Raw genomic sequence first — 18,684 nt, forward strand, 5'->3', positions numbered from 1 at the left:
CACACCACACCCCCCCCTCTACCTGCACTTCAACTACCCCAGATCCTCCAGGGTAACAGCCCCACCCTTGCTGTGTTTCAGAGCTGCTGGGATCTCTGGAAGGACCCCCCATGGCCCCCATGCAGCGGGTGGCCAGAGACGTGCCTGAGCTGACCCTGAACGCCTCTCTGCTGATGTCCCACTGAGCTATGTCCCGTCCCCCCCCCCCCCCGTTAAAGTGTGTTTACAGACTGTAATAAAGGCTGGCTGAGACCCTGACTCTTAAAGTGTGTTTTCTGTTGTGAAGAGTCCATTCATCTGAGGAACCTGAGGGAACTGTACCCTGATTGTTGTTGTTGTTATTTAGAGAGAGAAGCGTTATAGGACGGTAAGCTGGGCGAGGAAGACAGGCGCAGCAACAGTTAGCAGCGAACAGGTTTAAGCTAGCAATCAACACGTGCAGTGCGGAGAAATGGCCGACTTGGATCTGATTCTGCGAGAACTAAGAAGCTTTCGCCAAGAGAACAAAGAACAATTAGAGAGAATAGAAGAAGAAATTATTAAGGCGAACACCAGACTGGACGAGGCAAAGGGACGAATTGAGAGAGCAGAAGAAAGAATCCCAAACACAGCAGAAGTTGTCACAGCTATGCTAAACTGCACACCAAGCTGGAAGACAAGTTGCTGGATCTGGAAAGCCGCTCCAGACGTGATAACTTAAGGATCTATGGGGTGCCGGAGGGATCCGAGAAGGAATCGACCACAATGGTTTCATTTGTGGAAAATCTGCTCCGCGAGGGTCTCGAGCTAACTAATGACATGCCCGACCTGCAGATTGATAGAGCACACCGGTCTCTGGGACCGCAGCCGCCGGAAGACGCACCGCCACGCTCCATCGTAATCAAGTGTCTAAGTTTTAAAACCAAAGAGACATTACTCCGCAAGGCATGGCAGAAGAAGGGGTTTGCCTGGCAAGAAAAACACATACACCTGGACCACGACTGCCCACCTTTAATACTGAAGAAACGAAGAGAATACACAGAGATACGAAAAGTGCTGAAGGAAAAAAAAGTCCACTTCCAGACCCTCTTCCCGGCCAGGCTGCGCGGAACTAAACCCTACGATACTATAGAGGAGGCATCAGAGGACCTGCTGAAAAGAGGCTACACCGTGACAGCTATCACACCTCCGGAGACGCTCATGGAGCAGGTGCAGCGGCTGTCCTGGAAGAGAGTGGGCAGACGGGCAAGGACGGACGCAGCTGAACGTGAACCAGGCTACAGGGAGCTCCGAGACCATCGCCGCCCCCCTCCGGGACCTGATGGATTCAACCCACGGCTCGAGGACGACGGAGTAAATAGTGAAATCTCTTGTAATGTACTGTGACTGTAATTAGTGGTGGAGATCCACTAGTTCATAGACTGGGTCGCTCGGGGACAATTTTTCACTTTTGATTTTTTCTTTCTTCCCCACATGCGACTGTTGCAGGTGAGGGCCTCTCCCTCTGGACTGAGGGAGACTTTCAGGTTAACAGACCCCTACGTAGGGAGACACGAGGACAAAGGGGGTTTAGTTTGATGTTTATCATTATGTTAGTGGTTCATTCCCTGCCGGGTTTCGGGGGGAGGGGGAAGCGACCCAGATGTTTGTTTGGGAGGGAGGAGGAAATCACATAGATGCATAACAGATCCTTAAAAGTAACATCCTTTAATATAAATGGAGTACTCAATCCAGTTAAGAGGGGGAACGTCTTATTAAAGAAAGATCAAATTCAAACAGCTTCTAACCGGAGACCTCAACGACTCCGAACATGCTGAATGGAACAGATCGGGATTTAAACAGGTTTTCTTCACATGTCGGGGAGAGGAGTGGCGACTCTGATATCCAATGCAGTAAACTATGAACACATATCAGAATATAAGGAGGAGGAGGGCAGGTTTGAAATGGTTCCAGGAAAAAGAGATGATATTGTGATAAGTCTCCTTAACGTGTGTCCCGCCGGGCAGTGACTGGTCCTCAAACGTATGGTTGATTTAATGACAGCAGAAAGTCCAGGGATTCTAATATGTGGCGGTAGGGCTGAACGATTTTAAGAAAAAATTGAAATTGCGATTTTTCTGGCAGAGATTGCGATTTCGATTTCAACCACGATTTTTTTTATTTAAACAAGTTTCAGTGTAACAACAAAGTGGAGCAAAAAAAGAAGTCTTACCTTAAAAGTAGTGCAAAATGGCTCAAAGGAGCTAGCTTATGAACATCAACATCAGCAGCAGTTACAGATATTCAACCCATGTATTCAGAAACCTGTGCTGCTTCAAATAAAGTGGCAAGAGGAAGTGAAATGTAAAGGTAGTAAAACTAAATAATAATAATAATAATAAAACAAATACATTTTCCTCATCAACAAAAGATGTCCAACTGGTTCCATTATTTAACATCTAGTCTGTAAACAAAAGATAAGTAAAAAAGAGTGAACACCTTTTTAATGGAACAAAGACATGTCAGGGTAAGGTGCAGAAGAACAACAACAAAAATCAATCTTCCCCTTCATCCCTTCAGAGATTTTTGGCCAAGAAAACCAACATGTCAACCTTTGTTGCCTTCAGACTTGCACGCTGACAAGTGACAATATTGCCACTGGCACTGAACAGTCTCTCTGATGGTGCACTCGTTGCTGGTATGCAAAGGTACTTACGAGCCAACTTGCTAAGCCATGGGAAGTTGACATTGTGCACTCTCCACCAGGCCAGTGGATCTTGCTCTCCATCAATGGTAGGAGTTATGAGGTAGTTGTCCAGTTCTGCTTTAAGGCTATCCTCCAACTGCACAGTAGAGGAAGCAGGGACCGCCTTGGTCTTGAAAAAGCTGCCCAGTGACCGCTTTCGCTTTGTAGAGGTGGATGGTGGTTCTTCTTCTGCACTCAGGGGCATGGGATGGGTTGTGACACAAGCCCTCTGCTCCTGCAACACACAGTAATAAGAGGCATCAATGTTTTCTATCAGTTGTGATAAAGACCAACGAGGCATTTTGTCTAAAAGTTTAAAATGTCAGTAGAGTATAGTTCAAAAATTCAAAACACAAATACAACTTTGTTTTATTTTGAAACAACAAAGAAAAAGGAAAGCTTACCTTTTGTGCCACCTGTTCCATTTCCATCTTCACTCTGTCTTTGATGTATGGGACATTCTCTTCACTTATGTAGCTCTTCTTGAATCTTGGATCAAGGAAGGATGTGATGTCCAAGAGCTCCTGTGTCACTGGGTCGCTGTATTTCTCTTCAATGTAGTGGAGAGCTCTTGATTTGATCTCCTTGGTGAGATTCGTGTCCTGGTCAGTTTCAGCAAGCGTTGCTGTTCTGAGGAGATGGAGCACTGGCTTCAGGTATGACACGCTTACATAGTCCTCACCTGAGAGGGCGTCTGTGAACTCCTGAAGAGGACCGAGGGCATTGTTTACAGATTCAAGGACATCTGTGTCTTGCCAAGTGAGGACCAGGTGCCGCGTCTTCCTGTCTTCAGACAGAACCTGGCACAGTGCCTTGCTCTGCTCCAACACCCTCCCAATCATTTTCTGCCGGGAGCCCCATCGTGTCGGACATTCAGTGACCAGTGACTGTTGAGGTAGGTTCAAGTCTTGCTGTGCCTGTTTTAGTGCCGCCTTCTTCTTCCAGCTGTGAGTGAAGACCGCAACCAGCTGCTTGCAAAGTCCTGTGGCCCGTTTGATTCTTTGCTCATCTTTGACAGCATTTTCTGGGGGAAAACATTACATGTATTACAGTATGAAAAGCCATAAGGATAGCTCATAACACAGTATTCATAACATACCATTGATTACATCTGTTGTCATGTATTTAGTTCAATGACGTTTTTTTAGCAGCAGACTTCAGGTGGTACTACCACAGTAAGTTATTGCCCATAAATTAATTGGTAATTGGTAATTAATGTACAAGCAATTAATATGCTTCTTAGATATTCCACTAAAAACCAAAACATCATTTAATCCGTATAGTGGCATCAGCTGATGTTGCACCAGCCTGACATGTGCTACTACTAAAACACGCTAGCTGTTTATTGTACCAAAAACACGCTAGCTGTTTATTGTACCAAAAACACGTTTCCCCCTCGCACCGAAACACACATTACATGGCCTCACTAATCCCTAATCCTTAAAACGTGCACACACATACATACACACACACACACACACACACACACACACAAAGCTTACCGATGAAAGGGTTCATTTTTCTCCCTAGGATAAACAGTATGTTAAAGTAGCATTGCGCTAACAGTTGGTCAGCTAACGACAGCTTGACAACAAACTTCTCGGCGCTTCGTCCCCAGATAATACGAACTCTCACACTTGTAGTAACCTTGTAAACATACACACTCGCACAAACACACATTCTTGTACTTACCAATTGCAAGATGCAGCCTGTGTCCGAAGCACTGCAGTCTGGTCCATTGGTTAAGTCCCATTGCTTTGACCATATTTGAAGCGTTGGCTGTTGTTATGCACGTCTGGGCCTCTTCTTTTAGACCCCAGTTGGCCAAGCACTCCTTCAGCCCCATGGCAATATTCTCCCCGGTATGGTCAGTGGGGAAGTATGCTGTCTGCAGGCAGCGGCTACACAACTCGAAGTTGGCGTTGACGAAATGCACGGTCAAAGTCATGTAGGGCTCGGTCGTTCTGCTTGACCACAGATCAGTAGTTGACGCATAAAACTCTGTGTTTTCCAGCAAATTTACAACTTTGGCCTTACATTCTGCGTAGAGCTGTGGGATGGCAACTTGATTGAAGTATGTGCGGGAGGGCAGAACATACCTCTTATCCATTGTGCGTAGCAAACGTTTAAATGCGTCTTTGGTCACGGTGTTTACAGACACCATGTCCTTCGATATGTAAGTCGGGCAGTGGTAATCTCCTTGTGTCTTCGGCTAGTTCTTTCATAAGGCGTCACACTGGCGAACAATGATGTTATTGTTGGCTGTTTTGCCGAAGTGTCGCTGCTGCTTGATGTTTCACAGTTCTTTTTCGCCATGCACTCATCATACAAGTTCAGGTGGTGAATTCGCAAGTGGCGATGTAAATTGGTGGTATTGCCAGCCGATGTAGCCACTTTTACACGACATGTTCGGCACAACACCTGTTTCTGGTGTTCATCACTGGCCTCAAATCCAAAATACTGCCAAATGACCGACGTGCTGTTTTTCTTTGCTATTAATTTCGTCGGCTCCGCTTCTGCTCCTGCTTCAGCCATGCTTGAAATTGAATGACGAGCTACACACTGACTTGGGTGGCGAACACGTGATCTGGTCACGCGCAGCCTGCAGCTTTCTGATCAGTAGCTGACACAGAGCCTTGGGCATTCATGTGAAATTATTGATGAAATTATTATTATTGTTCTGCCCTCCATAAGCTTTTGGTAGCTTTGGGTTTTATATGTGGGGAAATACTGCCACCTAGTGGACAGTATTATTTACAAAGTCACGCAGGTTTAGTTTCTTTTTCATTGACGAGTTGACCTCAGTTAGAAGAGCACACGGATTCAGCCACTGCCGAAATTCCTCCTCGAAGAGCTACCTTTTCACGCGTGAGCTTTGGACATTATTAGTCTGTAAGTGTCTATCATTTGTTAGTACATTCAATGCCATGTAAATAATTAGGAATATACGATGAATATTAGTTTCTACATGCTCTATGATAATGTCACTTAGCTATGCTAGCTCTCGTGGTATCATGCTATTATCTTCGTGAAATTTATGTATCCTTTGTTTCTGTTTGTTTTCAGTTTTACAAAAACGAATGTCCTGTATAAATACTTGCTTGGTGAACAAAGTAAACGGAAGAAAAACCAACACTTCTTGCCTCGCTTGAGTTCATCAACTTTATTTATTAGACGACAAATTGTAAGCTAGCTGTCTAGTTCTGCAAGCTAGAGAACGCAGCACGAGGACTGCATAATTATTAATATGCACCAAGCAAAAACCGCAGCTTTGACGATCCCAAAATCGTGTTGTCTGAGATCGCGATTTTCGGTCCAAAACGATAGATCGTTCAGCCCTATGTGGCGGTGACTTTACATCCGATTAACCCCGAAGATTGACTCATCAAACGGGAAATCTGGGGCCAAAAACAATAGCAGGAGATTAGGTGTTTGGATGCGTGAAGTTGGGATTGTGGAGGTGTGGAGAGAAAGCGAGACTACAGCATTACTCCCACGCTCAGTGTCTACTCAGCATCCATTATTGTTTTATGCTTGAAGCAGATCTTTTTAGGGTGGAAAACTGTGAAATAGGACCCAGTACTATTTCAGATCATGGACCCATCTATATGTCAATCTATCTGGATAATAGTAAGAAATCCACTCTCTGGAGACTGAACTCAAACATCCTGAATAACCCCGTTATTAAAGATAAATTGAAAAGGGAAATTAAATTGTATCTGGAAACCAACGATAATGAAGAAGTGACCCCACCCATTCTCTGGGATGCATTAAAGGCAGTTTTGAGGGGCAAAATAATAGCCATCTCTTCATATGAGAAGAAAATTAGGGAGCAAAAACTAAAAGAATCGGAAGAGGACTTGAAGAGACTACAGAAAGAACACGCAAAGTCTCTCACAGAGGATAACAGATGTAAGATTACAAAATTAAAAAAGAAATAGACGAAATAAATATTCAGGAAACTCAGAAGAAGCTCCTTTTTACAAAGCAACAACACTGTGAGTCGGTGGGAGATCACTGAACCTTCTATCATACAGGTTAAGAAAACAACAGAATTATATATAAAATAAGAAACTCAACAAATGAAATGGAAACTAATCCGGAGAAAATACAACAGTGCTTCCAACAATCATACCTGCAAACTCGTCACCTTTCGGCGAAATTCGCCGTTTTCAACTCAAAATATGTCATTGACGTGAATCGTGTAGATCCGAAGAGATTTTTAGGGGGGGGGGGGGGGGGGGGGGGCTGACCGACGACTGACCGACCAACCATAGACTGTATAACCGACTGTATAATGAGCAAGAAACAAGTTTGCTATCTTCACAATAAATACAATCTTTGTTGAAATGACTCGCGTTCCACGACCACCGACCAATCATAAGCAAGATAAACCACAGCATCCGTCCTGTTACTGATATTACTGGCGGCTGTCATTGTGGTCAGATCTGAGAGGGATGAAAACGAACACGTAATGAACAGATACACATCCGTGTGGTTCAGTGAGTAGCTGGTAGTGGTGCAACGGATCATCATTGATCATTGATCCGTTCGGATCAATTATTTCGGTTTCGCATTCATCAACTTTTTAGTAGCTACGAAAAGTTTGGAGTTACGAACAAAATCTACAAACGCTGGCGACCGTGTGTAGAGTTAGTTTACAGTAAGCACATATAACGCTTCACTGTTGGAAATGACAGTATTCATGTTGCGCTGTGTTATGTACACAAGACGCAGATGCCTTTGAAACACGCGATCTAAAAACGAAAACATGTTTTATATGTAGGAACAATTGTTGGCAATTGGCAGGTTTAAGATCCAGATTAGGTTCATGGTTGTGAATTATCTATGTAAATCGACTCTACAGATTACACGTTCATTCTACATGTTGAATGATGATAGCGTAATACAAATATAGGCTATACATACAATGACAAAACTGCCGTGGGCTATATGTTATCCGTATCCTTTGTTAAAGTTAATGTTCAATAGCTCTATGCCAATGGGAACAACAGAACGTGCGCATTACATATGGACCAATGCGACACGTTCATTACGGCTGTGGACCGATAAACACTCAGTACCGTACGCACACCAACCGGCATTTGCGTGTTCAACACCGTGTTCAACACCGTGTTTAACACCGTGTTTAACACAGGCGTTTAACACCGTGTTTAACACCGTGTTCAACACTGGCGTTACCGCCGCTTAACCTAAATAATGAAGAACTGCTTTTAATTACGACTTGGCCGAGATCTTAACGTGCTGTTCATGCGTTTCCCATGAATAGCCTACTACTATAACTCGGAGCGGAGCAGGATATAATGCGCATGTGCGGCGTTGCTAGGCAACGTGTACAAAGCTGGGGGGGGGGGGGGGGGGCGCCCCCAGACCCCCCTACAACGGTTTAGTTTGTCACCTTTTTCAGCCCTTCTGAGTTTGCAGGTATGAACAATACTATCAAATATTATATTCCCAACCACAGACAAGCGACGACCAAATCGATAACTTCCTGACCCGGGTAAATCTTCCAAAGATTTCTGATGAACAGAATGAAAACTGAACATCTAAAATAACAATAGAAGAAATTCAATCAGCGGTCAGGAGAATGAAAGGGGGGAAGCAGAGAACTTTTAATATTGACGAGAACGTTCACTCTCAAAACCGTTCCGGTATGGTACTGCACCTGGGGGGCGCTGGTGGGCCAGTGCAGAATGAATGTGGTCCTATGGAGCCCCACCCATAGATTCCTACATTTCTTTGGATATAATTTTTTTTAAAATCACTGCTATAGTTTTTTAAACATGGAATGGATAATCCTCACAAACGACACATAGCTAGTATTTTATATTCGCTTGATTTTGACTAAAATTAGGTTTTTGTAAATCGGATGACGTCATGCGTGATAAATTGCTTTACGGCACCTTGTGTCTCTCCTTCCCTTTCCTTTCCCTCGCAGCAACAGCTGCATACGATCGCAGCTGATTTGGCTCCGTGGGACCAGAGAACTTTTAATATTGACTGATTATATATTATTATTATTGATTATAAGCTGAAATAGGACAGTCCTTTTTGAGAATTTTTGCAATTAATTGCAGCACACTGACGCGGCATCTTTATCTTAATCAACTTTTTTTTACGGAATGTTTAATGTTTAATGTTCTAGAAAGCGGGATTTATCCTTAAGGTAGCAATATAGCAATATCGAACATACGCTCAAGGTAAGAAAACAAACACATGCTCGTAATCAGTTAACTTTCAAATTTATTTTTACAATACAATGTATGTGTGTGGTAGGATCAGTACATCCAAAGTTGACCATAATCAAATAAAAAAGTTCGATTGTAATGTCCTTTCAGAGTCCTCCTTAAGAGCTTTCTTCTTCTTCTCTTTTAACGGCGGTTGGCACCTTAAGAGCGTTGTTGATGTTCTGTGGACAGGTACCACAAAGCGTATTCTTCGGTCGTAACCAGTCGTGAGTTCTTCATTGACCAATCGGCTTTCATTAGCCAGATGCTAGCAGAACCTGGGTCGCAACTGCCCAACCTGTAAGAAAACAAAAGGCTATGACCCCCAGATTATTCCACTTTTGACGAAAAATCCCTGTCGACCTCTCGGAAACCACAGTAGTATTTTGGATTTTGTAGACGATATGCTAGGAGAATGATGTAGCTAGCCGCCTAGCTCCATAGGGGTCCATGTATTCTGCACTCGCCCGCGATCGCCCCCTAGGTGAACTGCAGCCAAATTCGGTACAATGGGGGTGAATAGAGAGTGAAGGGGCTTTCCGTAGACGGGCTTTGGGGGAAGTCTCAGGGACCCATGGTTTTTCCACAGAATGGTACAAAACAATGCAAGATCAACTAATTCCAACTTTATTAAAAACGTTCAACTGGGCTTTGGAAAACAAACGCACCCCCCCTCGTGGCGGGAGGCAGTCATTTCGATCATACCTGAAGAGGGGAAAGACAAACTGCAGTGTGGGAATGACCGCCCTGTCAGTCTTCTAAATGACGACTATAAATGATTCACCTCCATATTATCTAAAGAGTAGAACGGATATTACCAGTGTTAATACACAAGGACCAGACGGGCTTTGTCCGACAAAGACAGACCCAAGATAACATCAGGAGGACACTGCACGGTGTGAGGCAGGTCGCACAACACAAACGGGAGGCATTGATATTAAGTTTGGATGCTTTCGACTAATTAGGCAGAGGGATGATATAAAAGGGGTAACAATGACATCCGGGGGCAGACATCCGGGGGCAGAAACTGGCCCTATTTGCCGACGATTTATTGATAGGTATAACACAACCTACTCAGACACTCCCAAAAGTGATGAAATTGCGAGGAATTTGGTTTAAACTCTGGTTATAAAATGAATATCAATAAAACTCAAGTATTGACGTTTAATTAGGACCCTCCCTCTTCAATTAAGACCATGTACGACTGGAATTGGGAGGCTGAGTCCATTAAATATTTGGGTGTCTCACTACCTAGGGACTCCACGAGATTATATAACATCAACTATGGCCCGTTAAGTTCAAAGATGAAAGCTGATATCCAGAGATGGAACGGTATTCCCTTTTAAGTTTGAGCTCCCGGATAGAATCAATTAGGATGAATATCCTTCCACGGATGCTGTATCTTTCCCAGTGTCTGCCAGTTAGAATACCACCTGAGCAGTTCTTAGAACGGGACAGATTAATAGCAAGATCTCTGTGGCAGGGGAAAAGGGCCAGAATTAGATTTAGAACGCTGCAATTAAGAAAAGATACAGGAGGAATGGGCCTTCCCTGCTTACAGGAATACTATCATGCAGCTCAACTAAGATCCTTAATCTGCCTATGCTCACCAACATGCACTGCAGCATGGAAGGACATAGAAGGAACGATGATAGAGGGAATCCCAATAACAGCCCTGCTAAGTGATAACAGACTACAGGGAGAACAGGAGATCCCGGAAGACTCTGTGGCAGGCAGCCTCCTGAAGTCCTGGCAGGAAATAGTCTAAATGTGCAGGTTAAAAGACACAACTGAAATGATGAGGTGGTGTGCATATGACTCAGACTTCACACCAAATAAAACCGACGGCAGATTTAAGACATGGATCACAAAAGGTTTAACTACCTATAATTCATTTGTTCACCAAGGGTCATTTCAGAGCTTTGAAAACCTACAGAAGGACCACAGTCTGGGGAAAGAGGGGTTTTTCAGGTACCTGCAAGTGAGACATAGTTTTAACAAAAACATTAGAGACGTTGGCCTGAAAAGATCAGGGTTCATGGTGGTATTTCTATCACTTACTAAATCCGGAACATGCAATAAAATGATCTCCAAATGATATAATGCCATACAGTTATCCAAACCAGAGAATACAGAATACGTAAAGAGGAAATGGGAAAAGGAAATACGGGTGGAGATCACACAGGAGAGCTGGGAGAAAATATGTCAACTGCAATGGTTCTCAACCAGGTCAAATACATGGCGGGAGTTTTGTTGGAGGAATAAACAGGATTTTTGATCACACCCATACAAAACGACACCAGGCAGTGGGGACGCTTGCTGGAGGCTCTGTGGATCTGATGGAGCCAACCACTTTCATATTTTTTGGGACTGCCAAGCAATGAGGTCTTACTGGGAAGAGATCCACAAACATATCAGTAATGTATTTAGTGTGACCATTCCATTACCATGTGAAACCTTGTTTCTGGGTAATAGATTGTTTGAAACATGGAACATAGAAGACACCACGTTGCTATACTGCTGGCAGCTAGTAAGACATGTGTCACGAGGAAATGGTTAAAAGTGGAACCTCCCACCATTGATGAATGGGTTGACATTGTGTATGACATGTATGTTATGGAGAAGATCTCTTTTTCCCTAAAAGTTGAGAAAGAAAAGTTTTACAAGACCTGGTCCAAATGGACTGAGTACGTAAAACCAATCAGATCTGATTTTATTTGACTATACTTGTGCTTTGTATGAACCCACCCTCATGTTTGTTTTTCTCCTTTTTCCCTTTAAAATGGGAGGTGCGCCCCCGCGTTCTGTTCTTTGTTTTGTCATAGTTGGAGTAATTTAAGTCCATAAAAGAAAACTCCAGAAGGGCAATATGAACAAAATCACTCATCATTCCTACAGCCATCCTTTCCATGTTCTTGACTAAAGTTGTAATTGATGTACGTGATGGAGATGTGCCTTTCTGAATAAAAAGTGGATTTAAAAAAAAAAAGAAAACCTGAACCCTGAGAACCCAGACCCGGCTCTGCTGAAGGCACCCCCCCCCTTCCTTGAAAATGTATTATTGGTTAAATCTCCAACAATGCAACATAAACCTGCAAGAAGAGTCTATATACATGTATGATTTACAAGAACAGAAAGGAAAGACAAATATATTATTATTATTATTATTATTATTATTATTATTATTATTATTATCATTATTATTATTATTATTATTATTATTATTATTATTATTATTATTATTATTATTGTTATTATTATTATTATTATTATTATTATCATTATTATTATTATTATTATTATTATTATTATTATTTTATTATTATTATTATTATTATTATTTTTATTATTATTATTATTATTATTATTATTATTATTATTTTTATTATTATTATTATTATTATTATTTTTATTATTATTATTATTATTATTATTATCATTATTATTATTATTATTATTATTATTATTGTTATTATTATTATTATTATTATTATTATCATTATTATTATTATTATTATTATTATTATTATTATTGTTATTATTATTATTATTATTTTTATTATTATTATTATTATTATTATTATCATTATTATTATTATTATTATTATTATTATTATTGTTATTATTATTATTATTATTATTTTTATTATTATTATCATTATTATTATTATTATTATTATTATTATTATTATTATTATTGTTATTATTTTTATTATTATTATTATTTTTATTATTATTATTATTATCATCATTATTATTATTATTATTATTATCGTTATTATTATTATTATTATCATTATTATTATTATTATTATTATTATTATTATTATTATCGTTATTATTATTATTATTATTATTATCATTATTATTATTATTATTATTATCATTATTATTATTATTATTATTATTATTATCGTTATTATTATTATTATCATTATTATTATCATTATTATTATTATTATTATTATTATTTTTATTATTATTATTATTATTATTATTATTATTATTATTATTATTATTATTATTATTATTATTATTATTAGTCTGGATGGTGTACCACAGAGGATGCAGTACTCTAGTCTGGATGGAGTACCACAGAGGATGCAGTACTCTAGTCTGGATGGAGTACCACAGAGGATGCAGTACTCTAGTCTGGATGGAGTACCACAGAGGATGCAGTACTCTAGTCTGGATGGAGTACCACAGAGGATGCAGTACTCTAGTCTGGATGGAGTACCACAGAGGATGCAGTACTCTAGTCTGGATGGAGTACCACAGAGGATGCAGTACTCTAGTCTGGATGGAGTACCACAGAGGATGCAGTACTCTAGTCTGGATGGAGTACCACAGAGGATGCAGTACTCTAGTCTGGATGGAGTACCACAGAGGATGCAGTACTCTAGTCTGGATGGAGTACCACAGAGGATGCAGTACTCTAGTCTGGATGGAGTACCACAGAGGATGCAGTACTCTAGTCTGGATGGAGTACCACAGAGGATGCAGTACTCTAGTCTGGATGGAGTACCACAGAGGATGCAGTACTCTAGTCTGGATGGAGTACCACAGAGGATGCAGTACTCTAGTCTGGATGGAGTACCACAGAGGATGCAGTACTCTAGTCTGGATGGAGTACCACAGAGGATGCAGTACTCTAGTCTGGATGGAGTACCACAGAGGATGCAGTACTCTAGTCTGGATGGAGTACCACAGAGGATGCAGTACTCTAGTCTGGATGGAGTACCACAGAGGATGCAGTACTCTAGTCTGGATGGAGTACCACAGAGGATGCAGTACTCTAGTCTGGATGGAGTACCACAGAGGATGCAGTACTCTAGTCTGGATGGAGTACCACAGAGGATGCTGTACTGTAGTCTGGATGGAGTACCCCAGAGGATGCTGTACTTTAGTCTGGATGGAGTACCACAGAGGATGCAGTACTGTAGTCTGGATGGAGTACCACAGAGGATGCTGCTGCTGTACTCTAGTCTGGATGGAGTACCACAGAGGATGCAGTACTCTAGTCTGGATGGAGTACCACAGAGGATGCTGTACTGTAGTCTGGATGGAGTACCACAGAGGATGCAGTACTCTAGTCTAGATGGAGTACCACAGAGGATGCAGTACTCTAGTCTGGATGGAGTACCACAGAGGATGCTGTACTGTAGTCTGGATGGAGTACCACAGAGGATGCTGTACTGTAGTCTGGATGGAGTACCCCAGAGGATGCTGTACTGTAGTCTGGATGGAGTACCACAGAGGATGCAGTACTCTAGTCTGGATGGAGTACTACAGAGGATGCAGTACTCTAGTCTGGATGGAGTACCACAGAGGATGCAGTACTCTAGTCTGGATGGAGTACTACAGAGGATGCAGTACTCTAGTCTGGATGGAGTACCACAGAGGATGCTGTACTGTAGTCTGGATGAGATGAAGGCATGGATCAGGGTTTCGGCAGCAGAGAAGGAGACGCATATATTTTTGAGGTGGAAGAAGGCAGTTCTGGTGATGTGGTTCTCAAAGGAGAGGTTGCTGTCGAAGAGGACTCCCAGGTTTGGGATGTGAGGGGAGGCAGTCAGCGTGGTGAGGGATAGGTTGTTGTTGTTGATGGTGAGGGATAGGTTGTTGTTGTTGTTGATGGTGAGGGATAGGTTGTTGTTGTTGTTGATGGTGAGGGATAGGTTGTTGTTGATGGTGAGGGATAGGTTGTTGTTGTTGATGGTGAGGGATAGGTTGTTGTTGTTGATGTTGAGGGATAGGTTGTTGTTGTTGATGTTGAGGGATAGGTTGTTGTTGTTGATGTTGAGGGATAGGTTGTTGTTGTTGTTGAAGTTGAGGGATAGGTTGTTGTTGTTGATGGTGAGGGATAGGTTGTTGTTGTTGTTGTTGATGTTGAGGGATAGGTTGTTGTTGTTGATGGTGAGGGATAGGTTGTTGTTGTTGATGTTGAGGGATAGGTTGTTGTTGTTGATGGTGAGGGATAGGTTGTTGTTGTTGTTGATGTTGAGGGATAGGTTGTTGTTGTTGTTGTTGATGTTGAGGGATAGGTTGTTGTTGTTGATGGTGAGGGATAGGTTGTTGTTGTTGATGTTGAGGGATAGGTTGTTGTTGTTGATGGTGAGGGATAGGTTGTTGTTGTTGTTGATGTTGAGGGATAGGTTGTTGTTGAGGGATAGGTTGTTGTTGTTGTTGATGTTGAGGGATAGGTTGTTGTTGATGTTGAGGGATAGGTTGTTGTTGTTGATGGTGAGGGATAGGTTGTTGTTGTTGTTGATGTTGAGGGATAGGTTGTTGTTGTTGTTGTTGATGTTGAGGGATAGGTTGTTGTTGTTGATGGTGAGGGATAGGTTGTTGTTGTTGATGTTGAGGGATAGGTTGTTGTTGTTGATGGTGAGGGATAGGTTGTTGTTGTTGTTGATGTTGAGGGATAGGTTGTTGTTGAGGGATAGGTTGTTGTTGTTGTTGTTGTTGATGTTGAGGGATAGGTTGTTGTTGATGTTGAGGGATAGGTTGTTGTTGTTGATGGTGAGGGATAGGTTGTTGTTGTTGTTGATGTTGAGGGATAGGTTGTTGTTGTTGTTGTTGATGTTGAGGGATAGGTTGTTGTTTTTGATGGTGAGGGATTGGTTGTTGTTGTTGATGGTGAGGGATAGGTTGTTGTTGTTGTTGATGGTGAGGGATTGGTTGTTGTTGTTGTTGTTGTTGTTGATGGTGAGGGATTGGTTGTTGTTGTTGATGGTGAGGGATTGGTTGTTGTTGTTGATGGTGAGGGATAGGTTGTTTTTGATGGTGAGGGATTGGTTGTTGTTGTTGATGGTGAGGGATTGGTTGTTGTTGTTGATGGTGAGGGATAGGTTGTTGTTGTTGATGGTGAGGGATTGGTTGTTGTTGTTGATGGTGAGGGATTGGTTGTTGTTGTTGATGGTGAAGGATTGGTTGTTGTTGTTGATGTTGATGAATTGCTGTCGGTTTGTGAGGTAAGCCTGTAGCCAGGAGAGTGCAGTGCCAGTGATGTTGAGGGAGGTTTCGAGACGGGAGAGGAGAAGGGTGTGGTTGATGGTGTTGAAAGCTGTGAGGTCAAGGAGGATGAGGATGCTGAGGTGTCCAGAGTCTGAGGCGAGGAGGAGATCGTTGGTGATTTTGAGTAGGGCTGTAAGGGAAAGGGTTCAAACAGGTCTTTGGGGTTGAGGTGGGCTTTGAGTTGGATGGAGACTACACGTTCGAGTATTTCAGACAGAAAGGGGAGATTGGAGATGGGCCGGAAGTTGGACATGATGTCTGGGTTGAGTCCCGGTTTTTTGAGGATGGGGGTGACAGCAGCCAGTTTGAGTGAGGGGGGGACAGAGCCAGAGCTGAGGGAAGAGTTGATGATGATGATGATGATGATGATGATGATGATGATGATGATGATGATGATTATGCAGTGGTGGGCCGTCAGGGCCAGCAAGGCCTTCTCTGCTGGCCTAAACATCATCAGAATATAAATTAAATTTTGATATATTTTTTCCACAAATACGTATTGAATTATTCCCCATAGTCTATTCTCTTCATTTTATAGCGTTCGTCTTGGCTGCGCTGCTTCCAGCCTCAGAACGAGATTTGGAGGGCTGGCCTTTAAGTTAGAGCTTTTATCCAATCATATTTCAGCCATAATGTGTTGCTAGGGTCAAAGAAATCTGCCCTTAGGCCTTCAGAATCAACAGTGCGGGCGGCTGTAGCTTAAAGTGAACGCAAACAAAATTGTGGTGTTAACCAATCAGATTTCGAGGTGGCGACAACAGGCCAGCTAGCAGGCGTACGCTAACGTTAGCACGTGCACATCTTCTGATTGGATACGCACTATTGAGAGGCAGAGCTAGGCAGTAGGCAGAGCCATACAGTCTATGGGCAAAGCTAGCAAACAGAACTAGAACTTGAGCGAGCTAATTTGTGTAGATTTCTACAAGCTATTTTTTTCAACCCACAATGGCTGAAGGAGGAGAAGAGATCAATTTGGTCGAAGATATAATTACAACGCCATTTTCAAAACGAACTTTTCAAGTAAAGCTACACATCTTGAAAAGGGAACGACCAACTCCAACGCTAGCGAGCCTAGCACAGCAGGGAAACTACGAGCGGTACCCCTGGCTCACAGCCTCCGAGAGGCACTGCAAATTGTACTGCCGGGAATGCCTGGTATTTGCAACTGATCGATTTGGTGTTTGGAGCCACACTGGATTTGCAAACTTGAGTTGTCTAACCCAGGCAGCAACGAGACACCAAAGCACAGCTGGGCACTTGGAAGCACTGGTGCTTTTGAAAACCTTTGGGGACACCCGAGTGGATCTACAGCTCAACGAACAAGTGTGCAGGGAAACGGGGCTCCACAACGAAAGGGTGAACAAAAATAGGGAAATATTGAAAGACTGATTGATTGTGTCCTGTTTTTGGGTAAACAGGAACTTTCATTTAGGGGACACGATGAAAGCGCCGAGTCCAGAAACAGAGGAAACTACGTGGAGCTTCTTTCTTTTCTTGCTGAGAACAACACAGATTTGCATTACCACCTGTCCACAAACAACATGTTTACTGGGACGTCAGGCAAAATACAAAACGACCTGATTTATGCTATTGCTGAAGTGATGGGAGAAGAGATCAAAATGAAGATTAAAAAAGCACCCTTTGTCGCTGTTATGGTGGACGAGACGTCAGATGTGGGTAATGTAGCACAGCTGGCACTTGTCCTGCGTTATGTGACAGACACAGGTGTCAAGGAGCGGTTTGTCAGATAATCTGATTCATTAAGTTAACTGTAAATGCTGATGTATTCATTATAAATGCTTCAGAAATATTAATATAACTCTGTTGTACTTGACTATGTTAAGGTGATGCAACGCCCGGTTATACTGCGTTTCTGTCTAAATGTATAGTTTCTAGAGCCATGGCGTCATAATGATGGTATTAAGAGGTGGAATAATTCAGGTAGGACTGTGTAGGACATCACTGAAGGCCTAGGTGTGAAATGCACGGCCCGCCACTGAGTTTAAGATTATTATGTTATTATTATTATGTTTGAATTGTTATTATTATTATGTTTGAATTGTTATTATTATTATGTTTTAATTGTTGTTGTTGTTATTATGATTATTATGGTTTGATTATTATGTTTGAATTGTTATTATGTTTTTTGTTTTTATCATATCTGAAAATATAATATTATTTGAACCTTTATTTTGAAAGTCTGCTCCAATCAGAGCCCGAGAGGGTCAGACTGCTGAGTTTTCGGAGGTGACGAGTTTGTTTACCTGACACCAGAGCCGTTTCTGCGTGACACAACGTATGGTTACGACGTCATTACGCAGAGCCTTGTTTACATGAAGCGCGGGAAACGCAGCTCTTCCGGAGAGAGCGAGACAGGAGAGAGACGAACACAGCGATCATGGAGACAGGAGAGGCTCCCGGAGAAATGAAGGTGTATTTCTGCGGCAGTATCCGCGGGGGCCGCGAGGACACGGCGGTTTACCGGAGGATCGTAGAGAAGCTGAGGGGGTACGGGACCGTACTGACGGAGCACGTGACCAGCACAGCGCTTAGCTGCACGGGTAACACACACACACACACACACACACACACACACACACACACACACACACACACACACACACACACACACACACACACACACACACACACACACATCTGTTTATCTGTTCTGTATTTACACCATTCACTGGAAATAAACATCATAAAGATTTT

At 42.2% G+C, this 18,684-nt stretch overlaps 2 protein-coding genes across 2 annotated transcripts in view; one reads left to right on the top strand and one right to left on the bottom strand.

Moving 5' to 3' along the window:
- tjap1 (tight junction associated protein 1 (peripheral)) overlaps positions 1–185 on the top strand; it is a 13,308-nt gene extending 13,123 nt beyond the window's left edge. The window contains 1 exon segment of the mRNA XM_063874595.1: positions 82–185. Coding sequence (XP_063730665.1) covers positions 82–185 — 104 coding nt within the window.
- Positions 186–2,534: 2,349 nt separating this feature from the next.
- On the bottom strand, positions 2,535–4,814 carry LOC134858618 (E3 SUMO-protein ligase ZBED1-like). The gene is made up of 3 exons (XM_063874596.1): positions 4,397–4,814; positions 3,109–3,728; positions 2,535–2,939 (listed from the first exon to the last, which is right to left on the bottom strand). The coding sequence occupies exons 1-3, from the start codon at positions 4,812–4,814 to the stop codon at positions 2,535–2,537; spliced, it is 1,443 nt and encodes a 480-aa protein (XP_063730666.1).
- Between the last annotated feature and the right edge of the window lie 13,870 nt (positions 4,815–18,684).

This window comes from Eleginops maclovinus, chromosome 22 (genome assembly GCF_036324505.1).
Source record: "Eleginops maclovinus isolate JMC-PN-2008 ecotype Puerto Natales chromosome 22, JC_Emac_rtc_rv5, whole genome shotgun sequence".
Taxonomy (NCBI): domain Eukaryota; kingdom Metazoa; phylum Chordata; class Actinopteri; order Perciformes; family Eleginopidae; genus Eleginops; species Eleginops maclovinus.

What these genes read in the sequence shown, in the direction of transcription:
- LOC134858618 (XM_063874596.1), bottom strand. Translation starts at nt 4,814, where the DNA reads ATGGATAAGAGGTATGTTCTGCCCTCCCGCACATACTTCAATCAAGTT. An exon ending in CAGGCTGCATCTTGCAATTG is followed by an intron (nt 3,729 to 4,396) that starts GTAAGTACAAGA and finishes GTTTTCCCCCAG; the next exon opens with AAAATGCTGTCAAAGATGAG. An exon ending in TGGAACAGGTGGCACAAAAG is followed by an intron (nt 2,940 to 3,108) that starts GTAAGCTTTCCT and finishes TGTGTGTTGCAG; the next exon opens with GAGCAGAGGGCTTGTGTCAC.